The sequence below is a fragment of the Anarrhichthys ocellatus genome, unplaced genomic scaffold, assembly GCF_004355925.1.
Source record: "Anarrhichthys ocellatus isolate YVR2014 unplaced genomic scaffold, GSC_Weel_1.0 scaffold4, whole genome shotgun sequence".
NCBI classification, from domain to species: domain Eukaryota; kingdom Metazoa; phylum Chordata; class Actinopteri; order Perciformes; family Anarhichadidae; genus Anarrhichthys; species Anarrhichthys ocellatus.
Genome location: NW_022280034.1, coordinates 6,763,123 through 6,775,249, shown reverse-complemented (window position 1 = coordinate 6,775,249; position 12,127 = coordinate 6,763,123). Strand labels below are relative to the sequence as shown.

Here is a 12,127-nt window from a genome sequence, read left to right as displayed (position 1 = left end):
TCTCCAGGATAGGACAGCCAGCTACAAAGAACTCCTGGCATGCAACATGTGTCACGTGTCGACGCCACCGTAAGTCTTGGTAAAGCTGGAGGGGGCGCAGCACCACTGACATAAGGGAATGAATGAATGACTATGGTCTGCAACATAAGGGGTAGAATGGGGTACACACGGTTAAGATGAGATGAGTTCTTAACCTGGCCCTCCAAATGGTTTTCTACATTGAACTTTGTCAGGCACCTTAAAAGAATACTTGGCAGGTGATTGGATAAATCATCCGTCAATCAAATTCTTTCTGAAGCAAGTTGGGAGAAGAGGAAAAACACCTTTTCCATCGATAAAAACCCTTCGTTGTCGTTCTTTGCTCTTCTTTCAATGAAGAAATACTCTGATATATGGTATGCTATTGCAGCATCTATGCTAGGACACAGGTTCCACTTAAAGTAAACTACAGTGCAATGGTTTGGCTCTTGTATGTGTTTTTAGCAAATTAGTCTCATGATATATATTTGACTTAATGCAGGACAGGTGACTATGACGCTAAAACCTGATATAACGTATTCCTCTGTGCCATAGAGCCTCCATTGTTGTCCAAAAACACATCAATGAGCCACACTGCTGCATTACGATGAGTCAATCCCACGTACAGCATCCTGCTGCTATCAATACTCTAAAAAGCACCAAATGTGTATGATAATACCCAACAAATACACAATTTACTTTGAGTAATGTTTGCTAAACAGCAGCAGACTTCTCCTTTAAAAGGTACAGTATTAAGAAAGGGATGATTCAACTTTAAAATGAAGTTCCTTAATCTAAAACTGACTTCAATAAAGTTTCAAAATCTTATCAAAAATAAAATTGAGAACTTGTCAGCAAGTAAGGAAGAGAGGCGTCATTAGCATTGTTGAGAGAAGGGTGCAAAGCTACAAATACAAAAATTGAGAGCTTGTTAAGACCCACACTGTACCATTTTTAGGCCATGTCCACACTACTACGTTTCCATTTTAAAATGCATGTCTTTTGCTGCGTTCACACTGAGCATCCACACTAGGACGGAGTTTTAGAGCACCGAAAACAGATAAGTGTAAAAACTCAAGTGTTCATTTTGAAGTAAATTTGATGCGTGTGTGAGAGAGATAGAGCAAGACCTGCAGCGTTGTAACTAAGTTTGAAAAATAATGCCTCTAAAACTTTCCACAAAATTTGTCTGTTTGAGTTTATAGAGGAAGATTTTAGAGGAAGATCTTAAGTATCAAGCACTACCTTTCATTATTAAAGTAGACTATAAAACTCGTATTTTCTGTAACAAAGCAACCAATCTGCTTCCTGTTTACACCTGCACCCGCATGCCCAGTGTACGTGAGAAGTCATGTGATATTTGTTTTCAGGCTTGCTAGTCTGGACGGAGATCATTTTGCGAATGATGCTGAAACACCCGTGTGGACGGAGATTTTTGTTTGAAAACCCCGGGTTTGAAGTAAAAAGTTTATTACAGTGGGAGACAAAATGACCACATCTCAGAAAATGAAGTATTATCACGTAGATATTTTACACTTTTTAATAAAAAAAAAACTGGTTTCAGCAGGGTATTCCATAATGGTGCCCACCCACACGCCACACATTTTAACCCGCTCCATCATTATTACGAAATAGCTGGCTGCACTAATTAATTCAATCATGTTCAGAGCCATTAGTCAGAGATAAGCAGGACCACCAGCAGCCCGTGTTACACTTCCTACAGCCTGTCCAGAGCCCTGCAGCACTAACCTGATAACAATATAATAACATGTCCAGCTCACTTAGTAGCTAATGCAGCCAACGAGACACAGGAACGGAAAACTCTGTGAAACCGCAATTTGGAAATGAGAGGCAACAGGTATCAGCTGTTTCTTGGCAATGTTTCCATTATCCATTTCAGAATTGCACTCTGAATAGTTTTCATTTGAGTGTAGCGTCTTTTGCTTTAATAAAATGGGTTAACGGGCACTTTTGCAGTAGTTATTTTACACGGTGATCCAAACCAATAAGACTTTCCAAAGCTACATCATTTATTTTGAGAAAAAAAAAAAATCTCATGAGGTAAGTCATGGAACAGAGGCTCTGGGGGAATTTCAGTTAAATCTCAGTTTTGAATCCCTTTAAGGAGATCAGGGTGAGTGGATCAGACTCCGGGTTAGAGATTCAAAGGGAAAAGAACATGTTGTGTGTCAGTCAGCAGCCTGTTGAATGAGTGTTAAACTGTTAAGGAACATAAAGCTACTGGAACATAAAGCTACAAGCAGTTCAGTCAAAGAGCTATAATCCCTTGACAGTCCCCAGAATATACTGACACCATACGCTGAACATGTCACAGCACCTATTTTTAATAAATGAAATTGAATAAAACGTAGAATAAAGTCACAAAATACAATACTGATAATGGTGAAATATTATTTAGGAATATTATATTGATACCCAAGCATGTTAAACTCAATGTAAAATCACTAAATATACGTTGTCTAATGTAGTGGGAATATTATACAGGGTCTATGATAATTAAGTATTAGTGCTAAGGATTTCCTATTTATTAATGTTGCAGTAAGTATTAATATGCGGTTCTGCTGAGTAATATATCGCATCCTCTGCTGCTTTCATGAAATATAGCTGGCTACAAATTGAGCATTATGCCCATGTAAGTCAGATTGGTTACATAAGCCACTTACTAATAAATAAAACTTAGCGGACACATTTCGTTATTCTCAGATGATGGAGCAAGTCTTTCTCCTCAGATGTATGTCAAGAGCTGGAAGTATTTGTTTATCTTGTAGGAAGTGTTGATGAGTACTCAGGCAACATTTAATATGGGGATTGTCTTTATTTAAAATGGACATTCCACCGATTTTACATGTTACAAAGTTCAGTTTACTGGTCACGGAGAGTAGGCTACTACTGAGCCTGTAAAGAACACCTTTATGACTGAAATGTTACTTTCTTCTTCTGTGGTTTTTTAGGAGCTCTCTTAAGTCAGATAAAATAACCCTGATGATGTCAGAGATATCATCAGGGTTATTGTGATTTAAGCTAGAAAGAAATCAAATATTTGACAGAAAATCTGCACCATGAATTGCAGCATATAGAGCAGAGGGGCACGAGTGAAAGACGCTATCCAGTTGCATTATGGGAAGTGTAGGATGTTTTTTGGCACTTGACCCATTAAAGGACTGAAAGTCAAGTAATCTCCGCCTCTCTTCCCCTTTCTTCTATCCTTATAAAATAAAGGCAAAAGCGAAAAATAGAAAAAAAATATTAAAGTTATCTCAGCCTCTGCTGCTTCAATTGTGACTTTTTTTTTATCTGTGTAATTTCTGCAAGTCCCACACAAACTTATGGAGTATTTTTTTAAGAAATACTTTCTTAAAAAAAAAGTAAGAATACAGGAGACATCTGAAGAGAGAGAGATGTTAGCTAGCGTTAGTCAATCTAATAACGAACAGTGCTTTATGGAATTTATTCATTTAAAAGTTGTCATTTATAATCCCTAGAGCGCCTTCGAATATTGGCAAATTAACTACATATATTAACAATTTAAAGACCTCAGTATCATGTTTGTTTTTATATCTGAAAAGTGTATTGTTGTCGTAAACAAAGTGCGTACAAGTGATGATCAGTGTGCAGGACTCTTTGTTTTCTTTTTGAAACCCTTTGCAATAACATCACAATTCCTATGAAGTCTTCTCATAAAACACTTGACCTGATGTATTTATCCGACGGTGCACTTCCCTGCTTCAATGAATAAAGTGACACAGGCTGTGTTGAGGGAAGCGGTTAAGTAGGCTTAATTGGCATCACGCTGTTATCCCCCAGCACTTTAATGACCAAATCTAAAATTGTACACTGAAAACACACTGGCTATGGTATTTTTAAATGCCGGTAAAGGAAGAGATCAAAGATGAATGATTCATGACATGCGTCTGTCCAATTATTCTTTAAAAAGGGTCAAGGTCATTGTGCAGGAAGGAACCTTCAATGTGAAGATTGAGAGAAATGCGGTTTTTTTAAACATTTAAATCTCTAATTCCTTCCTGCAGGACAAACATTGATTTAGTTTTGATCATAAAGCGTATTGTGGATGTGATATTTACTTTTGTAAAAGTTGTAGTTTCAGTGCACGTCAAGAGGGTTGAACAATCTTCCACTGGACTTTATTTTAATGAAATGAAAATGAAAGGATACATTATTAATGTAGCTGCAGACACCAGAGAAGAAGATGTAGTCATTACACCCACTCAGGCAGTTCATCTCCTCTGCGTCACTTTGATCAATAGTCAGAGCCTCCAAATATAGGTTTCACTATCTCGCCTAAATCTAGTCCCCATGACACCAGAGGTCATTGATCATCATTGCTCGCCTATTCTCAGGATCCACCAAGATCTATTCTCAAATGACAAGCCCATTAAAATAGAGTCTAACATGTGGCTCATGACACAATTTTCTGCAAAAGTGAATTAATTATTTAAATATACATTAATATAAATCAATTATTAATAAATGAAGACATTCTCAGAAGAGGAAATCCGAGTCTCATAACTGATCTATGGCCCCTCTGCCGTGTGAAGAAAGACCGTTACATATGGCACTTGACCCCACGTCCTTCCAATCAATGCATCGCTGAATGAATGCACCCAATTATTTGGTTAAGATCTACATGAATACAAATATCAAAGAGCCGAGAAACTCAGCCTCCAGTCAGCAGCTTAACGCAGCTCGTTATGTGGAAGCAGAAGCTAAAATTGGACAAGAGTAGAAACGTGTTGTTATTATTGAATGACTCAACTGTTGATGAACATTATCAAAAACTATTTCAAATAGTTGAAAGTGTATGCAACAGCTAAATTGTGAAATGTGGCCACGAAAATCTGTGAAAAAAATGAAGGACTGACTGCACAAGCCAGTAAAGTGACTTTTCCTTTTGCTACCAGTAATTAAGTGTGATATTCATCACAAATATATAAAAGGACACACCCGCATAATATGTAAACATACATAAACATTTTCTATAAAACTTGTCTTGCAACATAATCAATGCATCTCTTGTCTTACTGACAAAAAGCAGCAGCAGAGCAGGCTCTGGCACCGTCGAGATGTTTAACGTTTGTGTTAATCTGAGACCTGTTGGATCCCAGATGGTGCAATGACAGCCAAGCTGCAGCATGCTGCTTATATTATGCAATGCGAGTAGCTAATACATGCCTAACTAATTACACAGCCAATCAAAAAAGACATTACATGGAATATTTATTTTTTTGAATATTGACAGGGCTAAATTGCAGAGCGTTTTGTTAAAGGATAAATTATGCTACCTTCAAGTATTCATACTTGAAGTACAACATGTTAAAGCTCCTTCTAGCTACAGATCAAATGAAATGCACACCAACAAAATCAGGCTCTTGCATTTTTGATAAAGTTTGTGTTTCAGAAATGGTGAACAGAAATTGTTAGTTTTAAAAATAACCTAGTCAACATTGTTGACAGCAAAGTGCCACTCAGCTATTCCAACTTTCTGACTCGTAATTACAGCTGTTCGATCATGAGCACTCGTCTCATAATTACAATATTTCAGAAGGCACTTTAATGCAGCATGAGAGTGACTCTCCATATGAAACCTCAAATCACCCCCCCACTGACCTCCACCCACCCACCGCATGCACCTGACACATCTAAGGACACTGAGTCACTGCCAGAAGATGCACATGGCACTGCCTTTTCAGATACAAATCAAACATTCTTAAGAAATGTACATGATGTAAAAACATCAAGCAGTAGATGTTAATTATTGAAAAAGAGTATTTCATCTTCCACATTAACAGTGTACCCGTACAACAAAATACACGCTTTAAAAAATGACAAGATAAATACCAGACTCTCCAGCCATGCTAGTGACTCTCCATACAATAGTCACAGCGGTGCTTTGAGCTGAATGCTAACATCAGAATGCTCATTATGTTTACAATGTTCACCATATTAGTTCAACCTGCAAGCCTGCTAACATTTGCTAATTAGCACCAAACAGTACAGCTGAGGGTGATGGGAATGTCATTAGTTTTGCGGGTATTTAGTCATAAACCAAAGTAATGGACAAATTAAAATGTTGACCTGATGATGGCCTTTTGTGAAAAGTTAGGGGATCTTGAATATCTGTAGCCGATTTCACTGCAATCACTCCAATAGATGTCGGGATATTTTATTTTTACTGAAAACCAGAAATGTCAACGTCCTTATGGTGCTAAAGGAAGAGTCAGGGGATCTCTGAAGTTATTGCAATTCATCCTGAGGGTAACGTGAATGTTTGTACAAAATTTCATGGCCGGCCGACATTGCCAGAACACTAGAGTGGCTAAAAATATGTGGTGGTGAGGGGCCTCTTTCAATAACTTGAACACACAACACATCGACCAATGCCACATCTACCTTTGTCCACTGTTGGCTATAAGGCAGGTGCGTAAATATAGTCAGTTCAGTAGAGAGCGTAGCGAGGGCCTGCTCTCGCTACCCTCTTATAATGTGTTAGACATGAGTTTTTGGGGGGTAAAACAGCCAGCAGCAAATTATACAATGATGATTGCTGGGTAATATGTACAGTATGATCATGTTGTCCAATATGAACTATATGATTATGGGACGAGAAGATATGCTACTTTAGGCGCAAATTCTGTCAAGACTGACAAGCTGAGCACATGGTGTGCCTAATGTATGTGTGTGTGTGTGTGTGTGTGTGTGTGTACTGGGGCCCGTCATAACTACCTTGCGCCACTGATATATGGTGTCTCAAACCTCCAGCACAGACTGAATGGACAATAAAACACGTCACTACAGAGAAACTTTCTCACCGTGAGCCTGAAAAAAGAATGAGTGAGAAGCCGCCACAGCGTGTCATCCTCCCATAATGAGTACAGTGCCACTTACAATGAACGGTTTCTTTCTTCCTCACAGACAGATAATAGCCGTCATTCATCAGAACCTCACAGACGACGAGTTTCATCGATTTCCATCCGACTGGGAGAGGCAGAGCCTCAGAGATGGAGGTTCAGGCTCAGAGACATGGGAGTTGTCGGAAAACAGAACGGGGACAGCGAACGCCTCACAGGGGGGGAGGAGGGACAAACTGAAAGGGAGGAAACTGATTATCAACTCCCATCTACAAACGATAACAATGTGCATGTGAGCTCCATGTTTGGGCTGCTAATGACATGCACAGACTGGAAGGGGGTGGGGAGGTGTTCCTCCAACACAACCTGCCGCATCTCACAGCCGAGACAACTGCATAACAGAGAGAGAGATTTACTCTTATAACGAAATCCTTTGCTTGCTAGTTGCTTAGCAACAAAAACACTGATTCATATGGCACACACCGCATGTGCCTGACACTGCATTTCTGACACTTCGGAGGAAGATTGATACTTGGATGAGGAAAAAAAAACAACAAAAAAAAAAAAAAAAAAAAAGAGGGTGAGGAGAAGACAGTGCAGGACTTACGAAATGAATGTCGGGAGAGCAAAAGGCAGAGAGGGAAGGATTGGAAGTGAAAAGATGACCCATCTCTGGCTGACTCCCACAGAGGAGCACAACAGGTTGGTGGAGCTCACCAGCTTCTCTTGGCACAATCTGAACAGAAACACACAATCTGACTCCTCTCTTTTATTCACACATGAACAGTGTTCGACCGTGGACTCTGAAAGCAACAACCTCATCCTGAGATGCATTTCTGTTCCATTTCTGTCCGTGTATAAATAAAACTGGGATGCGAGCTGGTGGATTCTGTTGAATATTTTAACCGGAGCTGAAACTCTTAGCAGATCGATCTTTCCTTTAAGTCATTTATCAAGCAAAGAAATGCTTAGTTTTACCATTACATCTGGTATATCGTTGGGTTTTGAATCGTTTGTCAGATTTTAAAAAGGCCATCTGAGGACATCACCTCGGTCTCTGGGAACTTGCAATAGACATTTTTATGTATTTCCAGACAATTTAAAGAGTAAGGGATTAGCTAAATAACCAAAACCATATCAGCAGAGTAATCACTGATAAAAGTGGTCGATAGCTGCCGTCCTAATTGCAACCAGAGAATAGAAATTAAACAGACGTCACCCTTCAAACGGTCAGCACCACCCTTCATGCAGCATTTGCCATTTCTCCTCATCCACCCTGCCTGTCTGAGAGAGGAATGCACTGCTTGAGACACAAACTGCTTTATCTCTGGCACCTGTATAGTGGGGCAGATTAGTGAAACAATCTTTCACTTGGTGATACAAGCTACAAATTTGGCACAAATTATCTTCAAGACCTATATTTTCAAAAAAGCCCGGTATCCACGATGGAAAAACAATATGGCCGCCATTTTCCAAGATGGCTGCCAGCAAATGCCAATATATGCGATTTACAGATACACAGGGCTAATTAGATAGCATTTGGGACACTAAACTCTACTAGAACTACAGGTAGCACTGCAGTTAGTAGACTACAACTACAGCAAGTACACTAATTAGCCGACACTGAACCCCATGCTGAGTCTCACAGCAATGATGTCACCAGTGTGCCCTGGTTGTGCTTTGACATCACTCTTTTATAAACAGAATGTCCCCTCATATAGATCAATCAAAACATTTTAATTTGGATCAAAAAGATAACTTGGAACTTGGACTACTACTTCATCCAGCTGAAACCTAATCTTTGATCAAAGAATGACAAAAAGTGTGAATTTTGAGTAACAAATGGCCGCCATCTTGAAAAATTGCGACCTTATTGAATTTCTCGTGTCAAAATACATACATTTTGATGTCTAGATTATTAAAATATGTCCAGCCATTCAATTTCTACACTGAAAAATCTATTCACATTTTCGGCGACGGCCATCTTAACAAATCTTGGATTTTCAGGTGGATACCGGGCTTTTCTGGAAGAGTAGTTCCTAGGCATTATTCATGCCAAATTTGGTGCTTGTATCACCAAGTGAAAGATTCGAATGGAATATTGACTTAATCTGCCGCACTAGTATCAGCCATTACATCTTTGTCCTCAAATATACAAAGAAGGATAGAAACTTTAAGATACAGTCAGAGCCAGACGAACACTCCATACAACACAGAAACTGCAAGATTTTTATTTTTTTTTTTTATCTTAACGCAGGATTGCGGCCGGCCTCGGGCAGATGGTTTCGTAACAATTGTGAAACAGAAAATCTAGTGGCAGTCTGCCTTAAATGTTATGAAAATGATTTCTGGGGATTACACTGTGGCATGAGTGTTAGCCTCCACAGAGGCACTACAGCTGCACACCATTGGAAAGAGAATGTCTGTTGGACATCCAACAATGTAAGACAGCTGACGCGCTCAGTGTGTCCTGAACAGGGTAAAACTATTCCTGACTTTTGGAGACGAGTCAAACAAACGGTTCACTGGAGGGTTTCGAGCTGCAAATAATAATGACCTCAGACTATGTTGATGAGAAAATGCATTGTGGGAAACTAGGTTATGGATTACAACCATTTAAAAAAACCATTAGTCTCATTTCCTAAGAATCCTAAAGTTTCTGAGAGTTTTCTGTCAATACCTTAAAATCTTGTGAGTTCTTCCAAATGACGAAATGATTAAATTGTGTCTCCAACCCCATGAAAGGGGGGTGAATGGAACTTGGTTTGTGATTAACACAGTATTGGACAATTACATTTAATAGAGTCAACAGCAACATCTCAGCTGTTTTCATAGAGACTAATTATTCAATAGTTCCAGTGAAAATGTTCACAGGAGGTCTGTGGATTATGCAGAATAGCAAGAACATTGTTTCTAGAAAAAGACAAGTCGCCACTATTATCTTTTTTTAATTAGTTTTCTGCCGCACTAATTCAATTGATTTCACATTCATTGTTCTGGGGTGGCGGGAAATATCTCAAAATCTGGACAATAAAACACAAACACAAATAAACTGACTAGATAAAAGAGGACATTAGGTGGGTATTGTGTGATTTGTGTCAGTTTGGGTGAGGCAACCCTTTAAATATTCCATTGTTATCAACATACAAGGATATCTTAAATAGAAAGGATTATACAAACGTAATAAAAAAGACTATCAATTTAATCTGATATGGTGCATTTTGTGCAAAGAGGGTGCTTTCAGATTCAACCAAAAAAACAATATATTCAAATAGCAGTAACACAAGAGAAGCAGTTTAAAATCCTTATAATATATTACCTGATTGTGTGTTTGAACACTTTCCAATCAAACTAATGGAACAGATATAAGGTTGTCCACCAACAAGTGTCAGCTGCAACTACAAAGCTGCCCAGCCACACTATCGTTCACCAGGACAGTGAAATCATTTTAGTATAATAGTATCTATTTGTTATTGTATGTGACGTTCAGCCAAGAGCAGCAGAGTAAATTATTCAAAGTCACGTAGCCCACCATGCTCTCTGTGGATGAGGCCTTATTCAACACGGATTGAATTACGAGCCGGTTTCATAGATCAAACCGGACACATTGTTGTAGCGCGCTGGCTGTTGCACAAAAACCCTGGAATAAATAAGTAGTTTCATCGGGGTGTGGTGGTTTATGAAATGCCCGTGCGTACCTTCTTTTTGACGTTACAGTGGCAGCACACAGTCCACAGATATTTGAGAGTTCTCCACAGGAGGATTATGAAGAGACCCCCAAAGAAAGTGACCATGGAGGACGCGAGGAAAGCCCACCACATCCGCTGGCCGTTGCTGTCACAGGGCACATCTGGGGAAAACGGGATGATGACATTCATCTTGGATATGTGGATGGACGGATCCGGGTTGAATTTCTCCCTCTTCGACATTCTCGGCCTCTGGTCACCTGCCAGCCCCCTCAAACAATCAACTCAACTGGGATTCAGGCGCTTCGGGGATCTCCGGCCAGCGCCACCAGTCAACCACCTTCCGCTCCTCTGCCTTCTCATCTGGCTTCACTAAGCAACGACGTAAAAGTTGAGTCGACAGCAGTCACGCAGTGATAATAGAGAAAGAGAAAGAGGAAAAAAAAAACTTCCTTTGAAATCAAGATATCAGTCGTGCGCCTCACGATGCGCGTTCGTGGCTGGAATTGCGCGTCATCCGTTTTTTTTTTTTTTTTTGTTTTTTTTTTTAAAAAATCACATTTTTGTGCAACCTGCTCAACAACTCACGATGTTCCCGACAGTCCCGATGGCTGACACTGCAAGTGTCATGTTGAAGAGACTCGTCAGTCGATGGATTCACTCACTCCACCTTTTTAATAGCGCAGCTTTCAGCAGGTCCGCTACTTGAGCCCCGCACCGCGCACTGTTGAATGCGCTCCGCGCGTTGAAAGGTCGCAGTATGTAGATATCCCCTTACAGAAATATCGTTTGAAAAATAAAGAGAGACCGTTTCTTGCGTTAAAGAGAGGATTTAGTCATTGCCGATCCTCGGGCTCCGGCGGCCGCCTGTCACATCCATTTGTCGGGAGATGGCATCGCAGATTTACAGGTAGCGGGGGAGGAGCCATCAATAGCAGACGTCGATGCTTATCTGGTTGTCTGGTTATTTATAGTGACCGCTACATCAATTTTTGATGACTAACTTTGTGGTTACGGCGATCTCACTTTTAAACTAGTTTTTTTTATTTATTTAAACGAACACTCAATACTTTAACTATACTCTAAATTATAGGATTTGCATTCGTGGGAAACCGATAACAAATATTTATATTGGAAAAAGTAGCCGAGGATGTTGAGCTTTGATTACGCATCTCTGTGGATTAAGGCTTTATTTAATATAAATTTTTAAAAAAAAACTTCCTCCAAGTAGTTATTTATGACGCTACTTGATGACAGCAGCATCTCCAACACATTTCTGATTTTATAGTAAAATTAAAAAAAAAAAAAAAAAGCATCACATCTTTTTCACTTAAAACAATGTGTAACCATATCGACCGAATAGTTATTAAACTCAGTGAATTGGAGTATTTCTCTAGAGTAGACAGCAATGATAACGTGGGGAATGAAAAGTGACGAAAGGACATCTTACCATTTCTCACCTACAGTGGTGGTTTACTCTCCCTGGTGGACAAGTGAAGATTGTTGAGGTCCAACTTGTGGCATTTTTTCTTGACT

General features: G+C 39.5%; 1 protein-coding gene across 13 annotated transcripts in view; it reads right to left on the bottom strand.

Moving 5' to 3' along the window:
- Positions 1-11,612, bottom strand: part of LOC116381370 (calcium-activated potassium channel subunit alpha-1-like) — a 76,537-nt gene extending 64,925 nt beyond the window's left edge. For 3 of the 13 annotated variants that reach the window (XM_031843470.1, XM_031843476.1, XM_031843472.1), the window contains exon 1: positions 10,604-11,605. In XM_031843470.1, the coding sequence (XP_031699330.1) occupies positions 10,604-10,834 (231 nt within the window). In that variant the 5' untranslated portion in view covers positions 10,835-11,605. Of the gene's footprint in view, positions 1-10,603 lie in introns of all 13 variants that reach the window. The other 10 variants (XM_031843468.1, XM_031843467.1, XM_031843469.1 and 7 more) reach the window with 8 other exon arrangements.
- Positions 11,613-12,127: the final 515 nt, after the last annotated feature.